At 49.6% G+C, this 23,833-nt stretch overlaps 1 protein-coding gene and 1 long non-coding RNA gene across 6 annotated transcripts in view; one reads left to right on the forward strand and one right to left on the reverse strand.

Moving 5' to 3' along the window:
- The window catches only part of PTCH1 (patched 1), a 68,767-nt gene extending 44,946 nt beyond the window's left edge, over positions 1–23,821 (forward strand). For all 4 annotated transcript variants that reach the window (XM_031447130.2, XM_031447133.2, XM_064490105.1 and 1 more), the window contains 10 exons: positions 35–344; positions 5,258–5,400; positions 7,520–7,703; positions 9,178–9,458; positions 10,899–11,036; positions 13,886–14,028; positions 17,316–17,415; positions 17,959–18,213; positions 19,879–20,428; positions 20,936–23,821. In XM_031447130.2, the coding sequence (XP_031302990.2) occupies positions 35–344; positions 5,258–5,400; positions 7,520–7,703; positions 9,178–9,458; positions 10,899–11,036; positions 13,886–14,028; positions 17,316–17,415; positions 17,959–18,213; positions 19,879–20,427 (2,103 nt within the window). In that variant the 3' untranslated portion in view covers position 20,428; positions 20,936–23,821. The remainder of the gene's footprint in view (positions 1–34; positions 345–5,257; positions 5,401–7,519; positions 7,704–9,177; positions 9,459–10,898; positions 11,037–13,885; positions 14,029–17,315; positions 17,416–17,958; positions 18,214–19,878; positions 20,429–20,935) is intronic.
- The window catches only part of LOC105084689 (uncharacterized), a 63,091-nt gene continuing 62,738 nt past the window's right edge, over positions 23,481–23,833 (reverse strand). For both annotated transcript variants that reach the window (XR_010382564.1, XR_004135272.2), the window contains one exon: positions 23,481–23,597. This is a non-coding gene — a long non-coding RNA (uncharacterized LOC105084689). The remainder of the gene's footprint in view (positions 23,598–23,833) is intronic.

Genomic DNA, 23,833 nt, shown 5'->3' on the forward strand with positions numbered 1-23,833 from the left:
CAAGTCTGAGCTCCTGCCTCTTACTCTGTTGCAGGTCGTGGTGATCTTCCTTTTCCTGGGCCTGCTCGGGGTCAGCCTTTACGGGACCACCCGAGTGCGCGACGGGCTGGACCTCACGGACATTGTGCCTCGGGAAACCAGAGAGTACGACTTCATTGCTGCACAGTTCAAATACTTTTCTTTCTACAACATGTATATAGTCACTCAGAAAGCGGACTACCCGAACATCCAGCACTTACTTTACGACCTTCATAAGAGTTTCAGTAATGTGAAGTATGTCATGTTGGAAGAAAACAGACAGCTCCCCAAGATGTGGCTGCACTACTTCAGAGACTGGCTCCAAGGTAAGACGCTGCGGGAGGGCCCTCGTCCTTTGCACACGCTCGCCGTTTATTTGGCCTCTGGTACCTTCAGTGTCCGCAGGGTCCCCTGGTTCACTCTGTTAAGGTGTCGGGTCACAGTGTGACACTGACACGTTTCATTGACTTCTAAGCGTCGCTTAAAATTCTTACATAGAATGTTTCTGGGGCAGCTCCCAAATCTGGCTTTTGCCTATCAAACGATACAGACAATTCAAATGGGCGATGTGGACACAGCCATGTTGGTTCATCCAGTGGGCCAGCCGTGCCGCACTGGTGAGGGATGCTGAGGGCAGGTAGGGGAGTGTGTGTGGGTGGGGAGGGCTGTGTGCAAACTCTCTAGTTTCTGCTCAGTTCTGCTGTGAACCTGAAACTGCTGCAAAAAATAGTCTATTCAGAAAATTTTAAAAAAGAGTTTATGAGGACACAGTAGGAGATGGAAAAGTATGTTATAAAATAAGCAGTTGGCTGCTTCCTTTAGTCTTTTTGTTTTGGTTTTGGGTGGCTATTTGGTGACCAAGTGAAGTCCAAGTGTTGATGGGATTTCTGTGCAGATTCGCTGCCAAATGATAGCTTAGTACACCGTTAAACGACTTTGCATCATTGGTGAATGTAATTTAAAATCCCATATTTTGATCTTTTGATTTGGCCTATGAAGCGAACATAAATGCTTCACCACATCTCACAGTATTTCATAAATAATCCAGTCCTGCTGTGAAATGCCTGAGCTTCTTACCTCGTCTTCAGAGACACTTCTAGGAGGTGGAGTGAACTGAAGAGAAAACCGGCCTCAGTCTGCTTCTGACTGCTGACTGAGCATGAATGTACGCGGGGATTCCAAGAACATCTGTTCATTTACTCTGTGTTGACACACGCAGAGTGAAGTGAGGACGCGGGATAATTACCCACACAACTCAAGCAAAAATACTCTTACTGAAATACCCAAATAATTATGGACACCCCCCCCAACAGTTTTTGGCTTCAGTTGTCCAAATGATTGTCTTAATTTCCCACTTAATTTGGCTTGTTTAAACACAGATTTAAGTGCCTTTTTTGGTCTTAAGTCAGTACATGTGTACACAAAGATTAAGCAGCCAGTTTCCCTGTGAGTTTGCATGAAATGGTAAACAACTGGAGTTTGACTGAAAATTATTCAGTCCCATTTCTGGCCTTGACGCGTGTTCCTAGAATGTTCTTCATGCATGTGTACCAGATTTCACCTCTTTTTTTTTTGGGTGGGGGCAGAGAGAGCTACATGATATTAACATTATTTTTTAACACGCTCATGACGTTAACTTGTTCCGAGTCTTATTTTTTACAGTACTTTGGGAAGCGCTGCTTTTCGGATAGTGAGTCAAAAGAGGACCAGACAGTTGGGAGATTCACTGCTGTTCATTTTTCCTCCATTGGCCAAAGACATGCAAATAACTTACCACAAGTGACAAAGGGAGCGGCAGTGCGCTGCCAGTGTCTGTGCAGAGGAGGGTCGCTGTGGAAGTAGCTTCGGTGTCTTGGGCCATTCCTTTGGATGCTCAGTATGGCGTGTTAGGCAGAGCTTGGGAAGAGGGCAGAAGCGTGTTGTCTCCAGGGAGTGCAGAGGGGTAACCTTTACAGCGTATTGTAAATTATCCCCACGATTTCATCCCTGTAAAGTCCTAAAGCGGTCGGACTTGAGAATCTCTTTAAAAGGTGCATCTGAATCGGGTTGTGATTGCTAAGTGGACAGCCCTCACCTAGACCAAGTCAGATCTACTCACGTCCCCAGGTCGGGATCCCAGCCAGCCCTAGACCTCCGCATCTGACTCTGCCAGGTCCAGCAGAGCACTGCGCCCAGAGTGGCCAAGGAGTGGGACCGCTGGCCGCCCAGACGTTTTTCAGGCCTAATAGAGTGGCTGAGTTGGTGTTCAAACATTTCCTCCTGATCCTTGAATCAGCTTTCCTTCAAAACATTTTGTTTGGTTGTTAAGTTGATGGTTAGTTTTAAAAACCTCATTGGTTTTTAATGGAGTTACGATTACAAACAAACCATGTCATCCCATTGGTCTTGAGCAATGTTCCAGGAGTTTTTCTGGCTGGGGGAGAGGTTTACTTATAAAAATACGTAGTGGTAATATGGAAATTATCTCATGGGTCACCTGTAAACACATGCAACTAAGGTGAAGCTGGAGATACAAAGCCACACTGAATCACGTACAAATGGTGTTTGTTTAAATTTCACACTGAATTGTGCAAATAAAGTTTAGATTCACATTTTCCTTTGAGGGTCCCCTGTGAAAGAAAAGTTGGCAGTTGGGATAATTAACTCAGAGCTTCACACTAGAAAATAATTTCTAGTATAAAATACTTTAAATGAAAAAGTTCTAGCTAAAACTTCCATGTTTTGCTGTAAAGTAACACATCGCAGTTGCCTCGTACAGTGTGTGTGTGTCGGAATATAAGACGTGGGCCCAGGGGAGTGGGAGCCAGTCCTTGTTCTGGTTTTGTGTCAAGATTGGCTGATGTGTGTGCAGTGAGGCCACACCATTGTTGGTTGAGCTTTTTGATAATTAGAAAATGTTACACTAATTACGAAAGGACTTAACTTTTCCATGAAGTCGGTGATTGTTTCTCATGCATCTTTGAATCCCCAGTAGCGTGAATAGCGAGTCGGGGGGTGGGGGGGTGGTCAGCAGCGTAGATGATGAGTTGAACTGAATTGCCAGCAGCGGTGACCTTCCCAAATCAGATCTTTCTTTCTTTGTTTCACTCCAGGGTGTCCCAAAAGTCTTCGAGTATAAATATCTTAAAACTGCACTCAGATTTTTACGACCTCCTGTTTGCCACCAGATGTCATTGGCACCCGAGTTAACTCTGCTCACCTTCCCCGTGGTGCCTTCAGCGGGTGCCTCCTGGGCACCAGAGCGCACTCAGGGCAGTTTAGCGCAGCAGTGGTTCAGGCTGACTCTGGAAGAGCCTGCCTGGGTTCAAAGCTTGGCTCCACCGCTTACCTGCTAGGTGACCTTCCTCAAGTTACTTCACCTTTCCAGGCCTCAGTTTCCTCATCTATAGAGAGGGGACCATGATAAAAATAGGCTACCTCTTGAGGTTGTTTTAAAAATTAAATGAGGAGCCATCACTGTAAAATGCTGAGACAGCCCAGTGCTCCCTAGGAGCACGTGCTGCTCCTCAGAATTAATGGGTCAAGAGGAAGGGGTTAAAGTGTCGTGCAAGCCATGGAGTGATGAAAATTCTATTATGGCGAGGAAAGCAGAACAGGCCTCTTTTGGTGGGGGGCTGGGGGTGGGGGCAAGGGTTGTTTTTTCTCTCCTGTTTATTTTTCTCAAAAACAGAAAAAAAAAGGCTCTAGGTAATAAAATAACATCTGTTCAGTACGGCTTGTTGTGTGCAGGCCTCGCTCCGAAAGCCAGGCTGTGAGAGTCGGGAGCGGGGCCCTCCCGGTGGTCTCCCCGCCCCTCCACACTCACCCTCACAGGGCCTGCTTTCACCACCCAGCCCACCGGTCTCACCCCCAAACTGCTCCTCCAAACACAGTGCCCACAGCAAAGTCGAAGGAGGGTTTAGTTTAGAGAAGGAGGGGCAGAGTCCTGTGCACCCCTGTCCCCCAACTTCACAGCCCAAGAGCTTAACCATCCTGAGTGCCAACGGAACCAGTCTTGGGTGTGTGTTTTTCAGGGAGTGGGGGGCGGGGGGGGGGGTCTTGGAAGTCCCTCGGGGCCGGTCGTGAAATGAAATCAAACCTCCCTTCTTGCTGGCCGTGTCTAACCCACGCATGTGCAGCTTGTTCAAAAATGTGGTTTCCTGCGCTGCTGGGGCAAGGGAGTTCTACTTGGGAGGTGGTCTGGGGGGAGCCGGGCGACGGAAGCGGGTGGGGGTGTCAGAGGAGAGCGTGAATGCCTGGATCGCTCAGACCCTAAGGCCGGGTCACCGGGGCCCTGTTTTCTCTTCCAACACGCTTATCTCTTTACAGCTGTAGCCAAACCGTCAGGTCTGTAATGATGGTTTTGATTACAGAGGCCGAGCGCAGCTGTGTGTGGTGGGCCGGTGGGCTCGCCCATCCCCCAAGCCCAGAGAGCTCTTTCCTTCCCCTCCCCGGCCTTGCGGTTTGTCATCTGTTCTCACAGAGCCCCCTTGTATTGGCCTGTGGCTTCCTGTTCTCAATCTGATCCGCATTTACCCTGTGAGGTACTTCCCCGCACACACGCGCTCGGGGTCCCTCCCTTCCCTCCCCTCTCCCCCGCGGCCCGCCGGCGCGCTCCCTCCGAGGAAGGGTGGCAGAGGGGAAGAGAGCCCTGAGAGTGAATAGGTGTTGGCTGTGATCTTTACACAACCTGACAGCCGATCCCAGAGCTTGTGTTAGCTCCACAAGTCGAACAGATGGAACAAATTGACAGAAGCCTGTTCACTCACCCCGGGCTGGAGAAGCAGCTGAGTTGCTGTTGGAAGTTGGGCGCGCGAATGTGTTTTTCCTGCTCCGGGTGGAGTTTCTGGTTGTGTGGGAGAACCCGCGGCCTGGCACCTGACCGGGGGCATGGAACAGCTCCCCAGCCTGCTGTGTCTTCCACACTCCGCCCGCCCTCCCGGGCTCGCTGGCTTCCTCTTGTCGTGGGGGAGGAGAAGGGGAGTGCTGGGGACGCAGGGTTGCGGTGAAACATGTATATTTGTTTCCTAGAAATGAATATCCCCCCCTTCTGCCTTGGAGCAGTCATTATTAGCAACCTGAAGTTCATTCACGAGAAATCTAATGATACGACGTGAGGTCAAGTGCACGTGGAATACAGGGTGTTAGGGGTAGACGGCAGACGCTCCGCTGTCCTGCTCGCTGCCCTCCGCCCGCCCCCCGGGACCAGGGTCACGCTGATGCAGAGTTATAATGTGTCACACACATTTGCCTTTTCTAGGACTTCAGGACGCATTTGACAGTGACTGGGAGACTGGGAAAATCATGCCAAACAATTACAAAAATGGATCAGACGATGGGGTCCTTGCCTACAAACTCCTCGTGCAAACAGGCAGCCGCGATAAACCCATCGACATCAGTCAGGTACTCTCACCGCCGCACACCCTGGGAGCGTCGGGGGGCGCTGTTGAGCAGAGCTTGGAGGCCGCTGCCACCCCGAATTGAAGCCTGGCTGACAGTCTGCGGTCCCAGCCCGTGCTCTTTGCAGACCTGAGGCTTCGGGGCTGGAAGAAAGAGTTTTGAGCTGGCTCTAATTCTCTTCATCCCAGCGGCTAATTGTGTGACCGCAGGCAAGCCAGGGAGCCTCACCCTGCTCATCTGTCAAGTGGGGACAAGGGCGTCACCTGCCTCCAGACCAGTTGTCAGAGCAAAGCATAGGCGGAGCAGGCTCTTCCAGGTGTTAGACACGCCGTGTCGTATTGTTCTCTTTCGAATTCCGGTCCTTGTCACCGTGCTGGTTCTTGGTTATATTCAAACTTGGAAAGATGGATCTGTTGGGTAGCAGAATTTGAATGAATAGGATTTGGGGCGAACAGGTGGGTGAGGAACACCTACTAGAAGGAAGAGGAGATTAGTTACGTTTGACTCCTTTGGGCCACTCTGGCCTGAGGGGTGGAGGAGGACAGACAGATTGCTCCCATGGGGCGGGGCGGTGGAAATGCAGGTCCCGGGACTCTGAGTGGACTCGTGGTTCTCACTCCTCGAAGGAAGAAGAGCTGTTTCTGTTCGCTGATCACATTCTCCAACCACATGTGCCTCTTTGCTGTGACACTTGGATTCCAGCGTATCCCTTTTGGTTCCCCAGGCACGCTGGGGAGGGTGTTTGGCCCCTTCAGATCTCAGATGAGTCCAGCCCCACTGCTGGCTTCCCCGGATCCCGCTCCCTCTGCTCTTTGTAGCTTACTGGCCTCACCTTCAGGCAGAAAACCGTCATGCTAATGATCTTCCCAGCAGCTCTGTTTATTGTCTCCCCTTTTTTGCTGGCATTAAAGGTGACAGATTTACAAAGTACATTGTTCAGAGTTATTATGGAGTGTGAACTCAGTGCTTTATGGCCGCATGCAGCATGCTGTCAGGTTTGACAAGGATGTGGGCAGAGGGGCCTGTCTGAGAGATAGCAGGGGGATGCCCAGGGGCTGGGTGGGGCTTTGGGGACCAGGGACACCGTGGAACAAATGTGATTGGGCCGGGCCCCCGGACATCACTCCCTTTGCCTGGGAGGGAGAAAAGCGTGCTGCGTGCACGGAGGCCATGAGCTGCACCATGTAATTCCAGAGACTGCTTGAAGACATACAGTTGTTCTATATCCTGTGCATTAATTGAATCCAGATCCCTGAAATTTAGTTCTCTCACTCTCTTCCACTTTCTTCCTTCCTTCACTCCTTCTCCATTAACTTCTGATGTTTTTCATTTTGTTTAAAAAAAAAAAAAAAGACCAAAAGTAGTGGAACCAGGCCTGAATCTAAAGGAAACAGGAAAAAACACACATGTACGTGTGTGCACGTGTCTGTGTGTCTGTCTCACGGCGTCTTCACCTAAGCAGAGCCCACAGGCCCACTTTAGCTCCTCACAGGATGTGGTGTGCTAAGCGTGCCCACCCCTCTCAGAATGGGAGTCCCAGAAAGACCGTGGTCGTGCACCGTCCCTTCCACCTTCTGGGGCGATGGGCATTCTTTGACTACACAGGTCATAGGAGGCTAGTGTTAGCAAAATTTATACAGATGTTGTTTTATTTTTATAGCTCTCCTCCATTTACTGGGTGGCATTTCCTTCAGTGTTAACAGCAGAGGTTAACTGCACACAGACGTGTATGGGGATTCTTGCCAGGTTTTTTTTTCCCCCTTCCCCTCCTATAAATATGTTTCTCCAGATTGTTCATTCTCCGCCTTGGCTGCAGACAGTCTTCTAGCGTTCAGATTTAATTGGTTCAGTCAATTCCTGGGCCATCTGCAGGACTCTGTGTGTGCGTGCGTGTGTGTGTGTGTGTGTGTGTGTTATAAACATGCTGATTACTGCATTGTCTGATAAGCACGTTTTGAAAAACACCAAAGGTGTTCTGATGGATTTTCTACGTTTTCAAGCAGCAGGCATTCTCTTCTTTGTTGCAAATGCTGGTGCGGAGCTCCGCTTCTGCTCTCTCTAGGCGGGAGTGTGTTCACCCCAAGCCCCATTCTCAAAGGCCTCTGCTCTCCCCACATTGCAGCTGACCAAGCGGCGCCTGGTGGACGCAGACGGCATCATTAACCCCAGCGCTTTCTACATCTACCTGACCGCGTGGGTCAGCAACGACCCCGTGGCTTACGCCGCCTCGCAAGCCAACCTCCGGCCTCACCGTCCTGAGTGGGTCCACGACAAAGCCGACTACATGCCAGAGACCAGGCTGAGAAGTAAGTAGCCCTCTGCTGGGCCCGGGACTCGATGGAGGCTCCCTCCACCCTGTCCGTCCGGCTCAGTCACAGCCCTGGTCCGTTGACACTCCCCGGGGTTCAAAAGTGTAAACAGAACAATATATTTCTTTTAGTTTAAAACTCTGGGAGACAGATGAGGATGTGAAATCGAATACAGCTCCTACTCGATCACGTTGAGAAATCAGAGTCTCTAATCTCCCTCTGTGGCTTTAACTCTAATACGTCCACCAGGCATCTCTCTCTCTCATGCCAGCTGTTCCATGTGAAAGCTGGGGACGCCTCCAGGTTGAGTGTTATTTTACTATTGCAAAGTTTTATCGCCGGGGATTATATGTTTATCTTAACTTTGTCAACTCTGGTGTTGAAGGGATTTTTGGCAAGTTGGGTCATTCCTATAAGCCACCAAGCACCTGTACTCTGTCAAGGCTGTTTAAACCAGAGCAGAAAAAGTCTGTATACAACAGCGTCCTCTTCCTTTTCACCTCTCAGCCCCGACTTTGAAAGGTGGTTCTGGATGGATTTAATTTGCATTTACATTAGAGATATTAGTAGCTTATACCCTGGCCACGAGGCCGAGGGAGGACGTGAGAGAGAAGACAGGTCCCTTTGCGAACATGGCCGGAGAGCAGGCGGGTTGTGCTTCCCTGTATGTAAACCTCAGAGCCCTGTGGCAAGCAGCCAAGGCTTGTCTTAATGAAAATTTATAGTTGAGATTATAATAGGGCAAATCATGTTTAGCAAGTCAGCTGAATGACCCCAAAGGGTCTGGAACACACAACGGCAGTAACTAAATGCTTGTTGTGTAAGGATTTCTTCCCCTGCTGCTGAAGACTTAGCATTGCATTAAAAAAGAAGCATGGAAGGTTTAAGTGTGTTAGATCACTCAAAGGATAAGAAAGTTAAGCGTTTTTCTCAGGAAAGCATGACTTTCGAGTTACTCTGTTCTCATCAGTGACTGAGTAGAACAGTTTGAACGTAGTATGTTCACTTGTGTCGGCGGAACAAAACAAACGTTCCCACAGTTGAATCCCTAAATTGTTTAGACCCGTGACAAAGAGTGACTGCTTTTAGAAGATTAAAATCTAAGGTTAAATAAATACAAAGATCACAGGCTCCTCTTCCCCTAAAAAAAAAAAAAAAAGAAAGAAAGAAAAAGAAAAATCAAAGGTTGACTATTGTTTAAAGTTTTCTAAACCGAAGACTGAAGTTGTGAAGCCCTGGAGGCTGTCCTCTATGGGGAAAGTGGCGCCGTAAGCGGGCTTTCCAGCCGAGTTCTTTCTCCACTCGTTGCCATTACGGAGAACCCGGGGGCGCACGTCTGGTGTGGCCAGCGGTGGGCGCTGGCCGCCTCGCCTCCGCGCCGGGACGGCGCCCGTCTGCCTTTCTCGGAGCCGCAAGGGGCCGCTGACTGACCCCCGCGCCCTCTCTCTCCCCCTCTGCCCTCTCCGTCCAGTCCCAGCAGCAGAGCCCATCGAATACGCTCAGTTCCCTTTCTACCTCAACGGCTTGCGGGACACCTCAGACTTCGTGGAAGCGATCGAAAAAGTCCGCACCATCTGCAACAACTACACGAGCCTGGGGCTCTCCAGCTACCCCAACGGCTACCCCTTCCTCTTCTGGGAGCAGTACATCGGCCTCCGCCACTGGCTCCTGCTGTCCATCAGCGTGGTGCTGGCCTGCACGTTCCTCGTGTGCGCCGTCTTCCTCCTGAACCCCTGGACGGCCGGGATCATTGTGAGTTTCTTCTGAGGGTCTTTGTGGAAGTCACATTCCTTTCAGCATAGCTCTTGCTGCAGCCGGGAAGTCTTGTTTGTGTCTGGGCCTCTGGAGGAGGGTCCAGATTGCATCATCCATACTGTATTTATTCTACTGGAGGTGGTGAGGTTCATGGCTAGGTGGCGCCTTTAATGGCCTTAATCTTGTGTCCCCTCTCCTACAGCTTTAAACTCTTTTTATGTAAAGATAGAGGCGTTTTTTAGTGCACTTTCCACAATAGCATTGAGCGTTTATTAAATGTAGACACTCAAAAGCATAAATGGTTTTTGAATTCAAGTGGTCATTTTGGGACTACAACCCAGACCCTAATACAGAGAAGTTTCTTCTAAATGGAGGGGTAATTAGAGAAGTTAGGATGGTGGTACATGGATAAATGCTTTTAGAGACGGTTTTGTGTGGTATGTTTGTTTTAACTCTTGGGGAGAAATGATAAATGAGTATTCCCAAACGATTTTTTGCATTTTTTTCCCCTCCAAGTATAATACTCTCAGATTTGGAGTAAGTTTCATGCAGAGTCTAATAAAATCATGGCAGTGTTTAAATTCCATGAACTGTGGTATAGCCTTCAAAATGCCAAAATTATACAAACAGAGACCAGGTCTTATTTCTGCACCATAAGTCTGTGCAGCAGGTATGTTTAAAGGTAAATGTTTAGTCTGCAGGAGTTTTCATGGTACTTAAGCAATTGATGTTATCCATCTTTCACTCGCTTATAAAAGAAAGCAAAGGGAACTTTTATTGTGCTTGGTTCCCCCACACACACACACACGGCCTGTTCCCCCACCCCCGACAAGGAACCATTATTCTCTCCTCCTTCTTGCCCTCGTTTTATTTGCATTTTTCTCCCCTCTGGCCCCCAGAACTCCAAAATCTATCTCACAGATTTTCTTCCCATCTCCCCACACATTTTCACAAGGCAGATGAAAGAAAGGCAAATAAAAGCTTTTCCTTGGTTTAACCGTTTGCTTTGTCCACCCCGGCAACTCCACATTTCTTCCAAGTGAGAGGGCTGTAACCTGACCCACATCAGCTGACCACACGTCCCCTTTCTCCCAGAGTCATCCTTGCCTAGCCTGTGGGCTCTCCACACAAAAGCAAAGCTACTTTTACGCAAAAGGACTTTTGTTCACCCATCCTATCAGCTTCCTTTAGGCTGCAGGAGGAGCCAACCAAAAGCTCTAGTTTCAACTCAGTCATAAGTTGAAGGATGGTCTCTGAGGGTCCAAATCAAAACAGGGAAACACCTTATTGTATATGAACTATAGTAAACAGGTGGCCAACAGTGGGTGCGTGTTTGTATAATTCTTTGTAGATTGCTCTGGTGGAATTGCTTTGAAAAATTCTTTCCGATACCTCGGTGTGTCTGAGCCGCGCCACTCACCGTGTGTCTTTTTAAAGGTGACAGTCTTGGCTTTGATGACAGTCGAGCTCTTTGGCATGATGGGCCTCATTGGAATCAAGCTGAGCGCCGTGCCTGTGGTCATCTTGATCGCTTCCGTCGGCATTGGAGTGGAATTCACTGTTCACGTCGCTCTGGTATGGGAGACGTCCTCAGCTAAAACCGTGAGGAGGCCACGTAGCTCCTCTAGGTGTTTCACTTTCCAAGTTGGGGACCTTTTCATGTTGTCCTGCAGCAAGGAACACCCCCGACACGCATCACAGTGACAAGGCTGAAGGTCACAGGCACCCCCGGGAGTGGCTGCAGTCTGGCACTCCTTTCCCTCCAGGGGGATCTAAGAAGAAGGGCCTCAAAGGCGAGGGAGAGCCGGGCTGTCCGCAGTGGGCAGTGTGGCCTGGGTGTGTTGGTGGCTTGGTGTATTGGCACCTGGGTGTGCTTACCTGGTGTTGGCAACTGTGTCACCCCAGGTCTTGAAGTTGCCAGCTGTTCCTCAGACAGATGGTGTGTGAATGTGTGCGTGTGCACGCACGTGCACGAATACACACAATCTCTAAGACCACAGGAATAAAGCGGGGATAAAATGAGACCGCACTCACAGGCTTGGCGGGGATGGCGGACTTGAGGTGAGGCGAGTTGGCAGCCGAGGAGACACCCTGGGGCTGGTGGGCAGAGGGGCCGGAGCTCAGCGCGGAGGACCTGGCGCTCCCACCTGAGCCCAGCCAGCTCCTTCCACCTCGCGGCCTCCAGACTCGTGACAGCAAAAGTAATGTCACTAGCGTTGCTCTCAACAGGAATTGCCCCCCCCACTTCCTGTGCCCGGTCCTGTCTTCAATCCCAGAGACGAGCCCATTGCGTACACTTACCAGAGAGTTATTCCGAAGCCTCAGAGCAGTGTGTAAATTCGGTTCCCTAGTCCTTGGGGTTATGTGGGCATTCAGTAAATACTTACTGACTGAATGAATACGGGTGTTTGGAATGCCCTAGCTAGGAAACCTAGCACTGGACTTGGGTCAGATTTTTTCAGCCTGGCTTTTGCAATCTCTAGCCTTGCCTGTTTTGGGGCTCAACACAGGTAGACGTATGCATGTCTCCACCTACTCTGCTGCCTTGTACCTTCAGTGTCCTTCCACCAGGGGTTTTCAGGGTCATGTTTATGCTCCATAGGTTGTCAACTTTTATATTTCAGAAGGAATGTTTTCTTACGGTTAACCTATTTCTCCGCCCAGTGTATAATAAAAAGCTGATGTTATAGAAACAGTTCTCTAAATGTTGAGCCTGCCCAAATTATTTTCCTACATTGAGCTGGGAAGAAGGTGGGAGGGTTTTTATTAAGAAGAACCCACCAGCCTACAGCTTAGAAAACACATAATTATAATATCATGTATTTTAAAAAGAAAAATTTGCATGTGAGTTAAAAAATCCACAAGTCACTTTACTCTGATGTGAGGGAAAACCATTCTTTTTGGTAGCCAGCATTACAGACCAGGGCAGTCCTAGAACAGGTTTTTGCAATGGGGCCGCTAATGACGGTCTTTAAACCGTAGTGGTACCCTGGGTCTCTGCGCTTGAGGTAGCATGAGCAACGTACCCATACTGCTGTTGAATAAACAAGGAGGGAATGCCTCTACAACACGGTCGAGATTTAATTCTGAGAATTTAAGAAATCTCAAGAGCCAGCCTGGCTTTGTGCTGCTTGTCCAAGTCTCCATCAGACCATCCACACGCAGGACACGGTGTCCTGACCCCACCCGGGACGTGAAGGTTGTCCAGGAATCGCTGGGTGCGTGTTTGGGTGGCATAAGCTGGAACTAGAAGGTCGACCCAGCTTTGACCCTTACGGCCCCGTGGCCCAAATACAGCACAGAACGACATGGTTCCAGAACATCTTGGTGCGTTCCTCTCAAGAGGAAAAGGCGGCTATCGTGACCCTAAAGTCTTCCAGCTCTGACAGAGCATCATGTACATAGACGCCACTTTAGAGAAAAATGTGAAAACTCACAGCGCACCTTCATATACTTCTGTACACTTTTATTTTGTTATCCGTTAATAACCTCCTGTCCTTCCCCAGGGCACATAACATCACCCACAAGGGCCCCAGGTCCTCTTCTCAGCTTATCCCACAGCAGCCTGAACTTTCAGGCAGAGAGAGCGAGCTTGTGCCGGGCTCAGCCCTCCCTGTTGGGTCCCACTGGAAGACCAGGCAGAGTGTAACGGTGACTGCCCCACATTCAGATGGTCCCGGATCAGATGCTCAAGCCAATGGTCTAATATACTGAGACCTATTCCATAAAGTTCTCATTTGGTATCAGCAGTGTCCTTGACCTAGAACTTTAGCGGATACAGAAGAGGGGATAGGTCCACACACAGAACAGGTTTGATTGAATTTACAGTCCTGTATTTTTCTTGTGATGCTGTCACAGTGCTTAGATCTACTATAAACACGTTAGTTTGAACACAGAGACAGAAATTCTAACCTAAGCAGCATCATGAGGAAATAACGTATTTAGCACCCAGGTGCACGTGACACCAGCTAAGCCCATCTGGAAGTGAGATCTTGACCTTCCAAAAAGTCAGGCAAAATGTCGTCGCTGTCACGACTGGAGGCCTCCCCTGGGAATGAGGTGAGATCATTAGCGTGAGGATGTAAACGCAAGGGCGAGTCACGGTGAAAAGAAGGGAGCGTTTTGCTCATTTCCGTACGGTTTCGGCAGGGTTTCATAATTTAAGGTAAAGATGCCTACCTTCTTTATTTGCTATGTGCTCAAGACTTACATCAGCCTCAAAACACCATTGTCACGAACAGGTCGACTGAGCGTGAGCCTAGACTTGGCCCGCTGGACGGCCTCCATGAAACATTGCAGTAGCCAGACGGTCAGATCTGAGAGGTTCAGCGCAGGCAGGTGACAGCGGCTTACGGCATTTAAGACGAAGCTGGCCGTTGACTAAGTCCAGGAATCTGACCGTTCAAACTTTTCTCGCTGCCCAGGCCTTCCTAACAGCCATTGGCGACAAGAACCACAGGGCGGTGCTGGCCCTCCAGCACATGTTTGCGCCCGTTCTGGACGGCGCCGTCTCCACGCTGCTGGGAGTGCTGATGCTCGCAGGGTCCGAGTTCGACTTCATTGTCAGGTAAGCAGGGGTGAGAGGGAAGACTTGTTCGAATTGATCATTATTATTTGCTAATTCGATCTCTGTTGCTTATTTCCTTCTGTCTCTGGGAGATTGTGGCACGTCTTCATTGTGGTTCTACTTTATCTGCCTCCAGCTTTATCGAGGTGTAATCGACAAAGAAAAATTGTATACACGTAAGGGACGCAACATGATGTTTTGATACACGTATGCGTTGTGAAACCCTTGCTGCCGTCTGCGACTCTGCTTTCTCGTGAGTTTATTAACCCAGAGATAGGCTGAGAGGTGCGAAAACAAGCTCTCTTCTAGAGCTGTCTTGATGAATATCTTTGGGAGAAAAGATGGAGCGTTTGGGGTCAGCAGCAAAGGCAACTCTACAGCTTGAACCTGAAGGACCATCTGACATCCCAGTTACTGGTGTCCCAGGTTAGAAGTAGCAACAGGAGACGACCTGGTTTCCATTAATTGACTGAATCTGACCGTCACTTCTCCTTCCAAACTGTAGAAAGGAGCACTTACAGATACACTTACAGACACCTCAAATTGTCACCAAGATTTTATTTCTTTTAAGAAGTGAACGTAATGTGCCCCGAATTCATATTCAAGTTCCCATTAAGATTTAAGAAGCATTTCATATAGGACTTCGGGGTGAAATCTTTGAAATCGAAGCCTAGCTTGGATACATCTTTTTCTGTTTGGATCTCATGGCAAGCAGCTTCTGGTTCAGGATCTAAATAAGGATGTGACTTTGTGAAGCATAAAAGGAGAGCGAGTTTTCCTTCGGAGCAGAATTTGAGAACTGCAGGAGGGGGGACCATTTTCCTCTCTCATTCAGAAAGATGCTCCAGAGTTAGGACCCTGGTAAAGCAGAACCAAATGTGAGAAATGACTGGTTTGTTAGGGACACTTCGATAATCTGGAGACAAAATCCAAACAGGCATTCCTGGTGGGGGGGGGGGGGGGTGGGCCTTGAAGAGGGCTGTAAGTTGTAGGCAGAGTTTCTTCCTCCCGAAGACAGACCAGCCTGTTGGTCGTGGTACACCCTCTGGGCGGGGCAGCGTCATGGAGGTTCAGCCTCCCTCGGGTGGGTGCCCAGCTTGGCTCACTGTCGTTTGGGTGCAGAGTGAATGGAGAGGTGTAGACAGTGCCCCTCAGACTCTGCTGTGCTCTCAGTAAATGCAGATCAGATGTCACTGGGGTGGGGAGCAGAGTGCATTTCTAGCCGGCTCCTTGGGGATGCCCAGGCTGCTGGACCTCTCAGCACAGACTGCTGATCAGCTAACAAGCCAGTTGGCACCCCTGTTTGCCAGTATAAGATGGACACATGCCCGGGCTAGATCACAGTTCTGGTCTGGGTTTGCTTTTTAGCTTTAATTTGACTTTGAGTTTCCCTTTATTTCCTTAGCCTACACTTTCTCAGGCATTAGCAGTTGTAACTTCTCTGTGGTGCAAAAGCCCAGTGTCAAACAGAGTTTCTTTTGTGTAATTTCTCATTCAACACACTATAACGAGCACCTCGTAAGTGCCATTTCACACAACAGCTAGTGACGTGGACCCCGTCCCCCTCCCAGAGCTTACGGTCTGTTGGGGGGAAAGACAAGGTCACGGGCAATTCAAAACCATGGGAAATGCAGGGTGTGATGGGATCCCAGAGGCTCTAACTCAGCCTCGTGGGGAACGCCAGGTGAGCCCCAGAGAGGAAACTAAGCCTGAGTTAGAGCATCCAGCTGGGACCCGGCTGGAGGGCAGCTCTCTCATCTAACCCATGGCTCCTTGTTCTCCCCCAGAGATATCAGGGTTCTTGTTTCAAGCACTTAAAAGGGCTTCCCATTTTCTCGAACTGGATGGATTAACCTGATAAAGCCCTCACTGAGGTCGACTAAATGAGCAGACACTGTATACACTAAGCCGTCAGGAATCTAATTGGTCTGTTTATTCTACAGTTAGATGGATGGGATGCAAATGTCTTAATGCCTGCTGGTGATGAATGCCTCCGCCTGAAGTCGGGGCCGTTTACATTAGCGCAGGCCGTGGGCTGCTTGCTTCTCGCTAATGCAGCTCCGGAGGTTCTGGTGTTTACAATAGCTGCGAGGTTTTTGTATTTTTATAGGGATTCTCTCTCCTTTCATCTAACGTCGAAACGTACATAGACACGGCAGAGTTGGGTGCCTGTTCCGTTTTATGATCAAGAGGACCATTAACAGAGAGAGATCTCACCCTCCCTCTGCCCAGAACATCCCGAGCTCCCCGCGACCCCAGCCGCACTTCCAGCAAACTTGCCCTAGAAACCGTTAGTTACAGAAACGCACGCCTGTGCGCAGCCCGCTGCGTCCAGCTGCGTGGAGCCTCCGCCAGCGGCTCCCCCTGGCCGACAGGTTCACCTTGGTGTTCGTGAAGGATCCCAGACCTTAGCCCTGGACGGTGGGAAAGCAGGGCCGCTTGTGCGCTCTCCTCTCCTTCATGGTGCTGCGGCCTTTATGTTTGAATTGGCTGACGCAAAACAAGAGTATTCAGAGATGCTAAATTGTTCAACAAAAGATTGGCTGGCAGAGCAAACCGTCATTGTGGACCGCCCGCCCCCGAAAACGCCCCAGCAACCACAGAATGGGCAGTGTTTTCTTTTCGGAAAGCTGCTTCCAGTGTTCTAAAAAAGGTTGCAAATGGAGCTATTTGGTTAAAAACTGGAACTCACAGAATTCTGGGCAGAAAGTTGTGGTTAATGAAAGCGCAGGGAAAGCCTTACCTGATACGCTGGAGAGTTAATTAGAGATTCTGCTCTGAGATGCAGAAGCATTTCACAGTGGATTAGCTGCCTGCAGAAGGGGCTGCTTTTTCTCCTGGGCTAAATTGTTTAAATTCTACACCCTTCACTTCATTTGTTTGCTTCTGCTGGGTTTTCATGAACGGGGCCCCTCTGCATTGTATTTGTGCTTTCAGTCTGCTCAGCCATTCAATTGACATTCCATATTTTTGTGTTTGTGTAACACATTCATAAATAACATTACATGCCATGAGATTTCGGCAAATTAACAAACTAATTTTTTTTTCTTCCCTTCATGAATGAACACTTTGGGTTGTGGAATGTAGTCCCTAAAGTCATGAGGTTACAAAAAAAAAAAAAAAAAAAAGAACCCACTAATCTTGTGCTGAATTTGGACTGCAGTTTTGTAACAGCCTTTTCACCGGTGTGGGTTTCGTTAATTTTTGGCTCTGCCGTTTGGGCACGTGAAGGGTAGCTTAATTTACTTCGCCGTGGTAAATGTTCCTGCTTCCCTTTTGTCTTCCAGGTATTTCTTTGCCGTCCTGGCAATCCTCACGGTCCTGGGTGTTCTCAATGGACTGGTTTTGCTGCCAGTCCTTTTGTCCTTCTTCGGACCCTATCCCGAGGTCAGTGACCGTGCCGGCGTGGTGTGCAGCCCACAGGCCACCTGAGTGCCGACTTTCCTGGGGTCACTCTTAATCTGGTCGTTAGGTGTATCCACATTTGCTGGTGGTTCACTTTTTCAGTAAACAACTCAGTAACTATGGCTTTTTTCTCTTCAGTTTAATAGTTTGGGGGATGTAGTGCTGGTTTGGTTTGGGGTTTTTTGTTTTTTTGAAACCTAGTGATTGGCAGCTGGAGTCTTTTAGGTCCTATCAATGAAGCATTTTCCACTCAAGATGAATTTCTGGGCTTGAACAAGAGTGAAAAGGGCACAGCCTGCCTTTCCAGTGTGCGAAAGCAGAGGGTAGTTCTTTTGCTCAGGCTGTCAGACTCGAGGGTCCTCAAAGTGGCAGGGATTTGGGGGGGCAGTGAATACAGGGTAGTGTGGATGGCCAGGGGTGACAAGTGGGCACAGAGACCCCTGAATAATATTGTGTTTTGAACTCTGAGTGTAGCCACCAGGTAGATGGACGATCACGCTTGTAATGTGGTATCCCCTTAAATAGGTGTCTCCAGCCAACGGGCTGAACCGGCTGCCCACCCCTTCCCCTGAGCCGCCCCCCAGCGTGGTCCGATTTGCTGTGCCCCCCAGTCACGCGAACAACGGGTCTGATTCCTCCGACTCGGAGTACAGTTCTCAGACGACAGTGTCGGGCATCAGCGAGGAGCTTCGGCACTACGAGAGCCAGCAGGGAGCCGGGGGCCCTGCCCACCAAGTGATCGTGGAAGCCACCGAAAACCCTGTCTTCGCCCGCTCCACCGTAAGTCACGTCACCCTAGGGGGCAGCCCCTGCCTGCTTTGAACAGCAAATCACAGGATGCAAAAAAAAAAAAAAAAACTACAGGTTCAGTGGAATGAAATTGCCCCTCTTTGACTCTTCTTAAGATATAGAAATGTGAATTTCATCTGGTCGTATCTCATGGATGGAAATGGGCAGGGGCAGGTAGCAGTGTCTGCACAAAGCGCCGGCATGTAGCTTGTTCAAGCCGAGTAGCATCTGAGCTCAGGGTCAGAGATAAAGGTGCCTCCCCTCCCCTCCACCCCCCGCCAGCCTTTTTTTAAAGCTACACATCGTTCGAGGATGATACTTATTTAAGAGGGCAGTGCTGTTGTTACTGCCAGCAGAAGTGATTTTTTTTCCTCCCTCCCACTTCTGTTACCTTCAGTTGCCCTTGGTACAAAAGTATTTCAATTGTTACTGTCTAAAACTTCACCAGAAGCTTCTGTGGCTCCAGGCTCATGCTCTGGGTGGCCGGAAGGAGCAGAGAAGCTGCGAGCCAGCCTTTGGTAATTCAGGAAAATTCATGCGCGGCCTGGGAGCCTCTTCTCAGAGGCCATGAGAGCCCCAACTGCGTCCCCCCCAACGCGCCGCCACCGTGCTCCCTGGGGTGGCCTCGCCCCCCCCCCAGGCCTGGAGCACAGTACACAAAACCCAAGGAAGGTTCTAAGCCCTGTGCTGCTCCGACGGAGGGCCTCCTGCTGTCCCTCCAGGAAATGGGTATTCCAGTCCCAGGCCAGAGCAGCCCTTCCGTGAAAGGGAGGGAGGCCAACCAAATAACCCAAATTTTCCTCCTCTTACCCCCCGTGACGACGCCTGCTGAGCTGCAGTGTGAATCTGGTTTTGTTCAGCGGGAGCCTAAAAATAGGTACAAGCTGAATGACTTTGAAGTTGGTCACGGTCCTTTTGATTGATGTGGCCACTGTGTTGCTCCGTGCTTTGTACAGAGACCCAGAAACCAGATTCCTAACAACGGGACGGAGCAGCGCTGCCCCGTGGAACTCTCTGGGACAATGCAGATGCTCTCTGCGCGCTCCAGCGCAGTAGCCGCTGCCCGCATGTGGCTGTTGGGCGCTTGGAACGTGGCTAGTGCGACTGAGGGGCTGAGTTTTAAATTTTAGTTAATTTAAATGTAAATGGCCACACGTCCCTAATGGCTACCACATTCAGCGGTGTAAGTATAGACAGTCAGTCCTGGCAACGACCCGCATTTGGGCGAGCCAGGGCTGGACACTTAGCAATTTTAGAAGAGGAGCTTGGGATCTGACTCTGCTGAGCAGGGAGGGGTGGCGGACTGTGCGTGTGGAAACTTAGACCACAGCTCTGCATTTATGGGCAGCAGCCATTGCACCCGGCCAGCTGTGTTGGGAGAAAACCTAGACACGGGGTCCAAATAGGGCGCTTGTCTGCCACGTCGTGGAGGTTCTAAGAGAACGGGTTTTTCTTTTGTGGGTGGAGGGCCCCCGCTGGCTCCCCAGGGCCACTCCCAGCCATTTGTGGGGTTGACTGAGCTCTTGGTTCGGAAGAGCTGCCTGTGGGTGGCCAGGCTGGAGCCGGAGCCAGGAAGGGAGGGCCGGAGCAGCAGGGGGTGATGCCGCGCTGGGGGCTGGCGCCTGGCCTGTGTTGACCCGCCCTTGCCCTCCGCAGGTGGTCCATCCTGAAACGAGACATCACCCACCCTCAAACCCTCGACAGCAGCCCCACCTGGACTCAGGGTCCCTGCCACCTGGACGGCCAGGCCAGCAGCCCCGAAGAGAACCCCCCAGAGAGGGCCTGAGGCCGCCCCCTTACAGACCGCGCAGAGACGCTTTTGAAATTTCTACTGAAGGGCATTCTGGCCCTAGCAATAGGGACCGCACGGGCCCCCGGGGAGCCCGCTCTCACAACCCTCGGCACCCAGCGTTCACTGCCACGGGCGGCTCCGTGCCCAGCTACTGCCAGCCCATCACCACCGTGACGGCCTCGGCCTCCGTGACTGTTGCCGTGCACCCCCCGCCCGCCCCCGGGCCCAGCCAGAACCCGCGAGGGGGGCCCTGCCCGGGCTATGAGGACTACCCCGAGACTGACCACGGGCTCTTTGAGGACCCCCATGTGCCTTTTAACGTCCGGTGCGAGAGGAGGGATTCCAAGGTGGAGGTCATAGAGCTACAGGACGTGGAATGTGAGGAGAGGCCCCGGGGCCACAGCTCCAACTGAGGTGTGTGCGGTGGGTGGGCAGCTGGGGGCCGCGTCCCCCTGGACTCCCTGGGCGTCGGTCGATGTGTCCCGAGCCTAAACCCCAGTGACCTCTTCCCCAAAGGGCAGGGCCGCCTGTCTGAGCTCTGTCATCCCTGGAGAACCCGCTGAGTGCCCGTCTGGGTCTCACCCCTTGCTGTTAACCTGGTGGGGGTTAGTGCATCTTAAGAAAGATGCTGACAGCTGCTCCTTTCACCTATTTTTTGGTCCTTTAAAGCCATACGGTTGTGTGTGATGAACGCACAGTTCAGCAAATGGTCACAAGGTGAACACACCCGTCACCAGCCCCCAGATCAAGGGAGGGATCCTGACCCCCCCCCCAGAAGCCATCCTCATCCAACCCCCACCCTCCTGGTTTCTGAACCACAGATCCATTCTGCCTGTTTCTGTACTTCATAAATATGGACTCATAGACCTGTTCACTTTGTTTGACTTCCTTTTTTTTTTTTCTTTTCTTTTTCTTTTAAAGGGAGAGTAAAATCTGAAGCAAAGAGGCCAAAGATTGGAAGCCCCTCCCTACCCCTACCCCTACCCCGCCCCACCAGGACTGCTTGAAGAGAACTGCTTGGAGGTAGAAAGATGTTCTGTGCCAGGAGAGCCGTTCGTTGTTACTGTAACCAACTGTACTATTTTGTGAAATATTTCTATGAATATTTAAGAGGTGTACACATATGTAATATACAAGAAGGAATGGATGTAAAGTAGTGTGATCTGGGGTCTCTCCACGCCTGCCCCCAGCATGGGCAGTGGGGAGGCCACAGCGGGGCCCTTCCTTGTTTGTACATTGGTCTCTGTGCCACAACCAAGCTTAACTTAGTCTTAAATTTCAGCATATGTTGCTGCTGCTTAAATATTGTATAATTTACCTGTATAATTCTATGCAAATATTGCTTATGTAATAGGATTATTTTGTAAAGGTTTCTGTTTAAAATATTTTAAATTTGCATATCACAACCCTGTGGTAGTATGAAATGTTACTGTTAACTTTCAAACACGCTATGCGTGATAATTTTGTTGTTGTTTAATGAGCAGATATGAAGAAAGCACGTTAACCCTGGTGGCTTCTCTAGGTGTAGTGGGAGCGATTCTCCTGTTGGGCTGTGTGTGTGAACACGTGTGTGAGTTCCCGGTGTACTGTACTGTGATTTTTTTTTTTTCTTTGTTTCTTTTTACTGTCTGTAACCCCTCACGGGCTCTGCCTGAGTCAGGCTGGAAGAGTCAAGGTATCTCGAGGGCTAGCTGTAAATGTCACCTTGTCCTTTTGCGAGACTCACTTCAAGTCCAGGGCATCTCTTAAGATCATTGGCTGCCATTCCAGACACCCCAGCTTGTGCCTCAGAGGAGATGAGATCCCCCGCGTGGATCGTTGTGGTGGATGTTGGAACCTCAGGGTACAGAGCTCACATCTCTTCATCCTCATTGGTATTAAAAATTAGCATGCCCAGTGGGGAGCCTCAGCTGGGCCGTGAGCACATTCTCTAAAGAACGCAGCCTTCCATACCTCTCTCGTAACCAGCACGCACGCACGCGCGCACACACACACACACACACACATTTCAGAGTGGATTGGAAATCTTTTGGAGCCAGTGACCCTGCTACAGGTAGAAAAACCTCTTAATTCTGGGTCCACAATAAACCCAGAGGTGATATTTTGAGTCCCTAGAATTTAAACTCCCTCTCTTGCTAAATTGCACAGCTGGTTGGGGCTTTCGGATTTGTTTGCGTCTTCTTTAAATAGTGAGCATCCCCTACGGTGACAGAGATGGAGGTTCTAGAGGATATGAGCTTCAGGAGGGTGGTTCTCAGTGTGTTCACAGTGACATCATGGGTGCACACTTCCTAAGCAACCCATTGCCTCCTCTCACCAGTCTCAGTGTTCCTTCAGTGTGACGCTTTTTTGAAGAGGAGGAAGATGCTAATTGCCCACAGCCCACTGGAGAACGTGTAAGCAGACAGACCTCCCAACCAGGGAGATCTTTTTAAGACTGGCTTCCTTGCCAGTTCTGTTACCTGGCTCTGGGGCGTGGTCTTCCTAGGCTGTTAGCTGGAGACCAGCAGGTGTCAAGAAAGCCCTCGGTACCCAGACTAAGCTGCTGTCGGAGCACAAATGGCAGCTCCCTCTATGCCTCCTGTTTCACATGGAAAATCTTCATCGAAAGGCAACAGGCCCCCAGTAGCACCAGCAGTGTAGTGACCTCAGACCCTAGAACTCGCTGCGAGGCTGTCAGATGCTAACCGGAAGCTACCTGTGGCTGCTAGATGTGTGTGTTCCTCTGCCAGGGGCCCCCCCCGATGGCCCCACCGCTACTGTTTGGTGCCTCTGTCAGCCACACTGTCTACCTAACACTCAGCTCTGCTCAGAGAACTTATATCCTGCGTTCAGGAGAGAGACGATGCAAAACTCGGAGGTCTGCTTCCCTCTGGCTCAAGGCGTGCCCTCGCCCCTTTCCTGAGCCCAGCTTGTGTGGTGCGTGACCGTTTGCCCGGCCCCTGCTTTCTGCACAGCATAGAACTTTCTCCGATAGTCACATTGGCAAAGGGAGAACTCGGGGGCTGGCAGGCAACCAGAATTTCTCTCTCTCTTTTAAAATCGTTTTTTTACTTTGTCTGTCTTGTTTGTTCATTTGGATGTTTTAATTTTTTTTTTTTTTAAAAAATCTTTGCTGATATTTATAATTTTGTATCATAAGAATGTTTTCCTACAGTATTTGTCATGCCAGTTTATAACAGAAAAATGCAGGGATTTTATTTCTATTGGAAACACTATTACAGCTATGTTTTACTTTTGAACAGAATTTTTATTTGTATAGAGTGCTTACTAATGTTAAATAGTTCAGAGTATATAACATTTTCATTAAGGACTCATGGTAGGTTTTAGCGTAAGGAGTTTAAAGGAAATAAATATTCAAACTGGGTCTCATTGTCTGCCAGTTTTGGCAGAAATGGGTTTGTGTCATTTCAATTACAAAGATAAAAGTATGCCATATAATTTATTTATATGAAAATTTATTTTTGTAGTGTACATAGTAGTCCTCAAGTCTTTTGACAGAAGTATATTTTTAAAGAATTTATATGTGATGAATCCATAACGTCTGGAACTTTGCTGAGACACGAGTGGGACACACTTTTCACTGTAAAGGACAGCAAGGAAAAGAAAATGTTTAACAGTGTTAAGAGAGTGAGATTGAGTGAATATTCATGCAATTGTGAAATGTGTATTAGTTACCATTTGTGACCTAGTGTGGTTCTCATTTTAAACCTCGGAAGGCAAAAATGTACAAACTTTCTAAATATTAATGTTCAAACACTGATAGAAATTCTAACATGAATAAAAAATAATATAACTTGTTGGTTATGTCTTTGTTTA

Source organism: Camelus dromedarius, chromosome 10 (genome assembly GCF_036321535.1).
Source record: "Camelus dromedarius isolate mCamDro1 chromosome 10, mCamDro1.pat, whole genome shotgun sequence".
NCBI lineage: Eukaryota > Metazoa > Chordata > Mammalia > Artiodactyla > Camelidae > Camelus > Camelus dromedarius.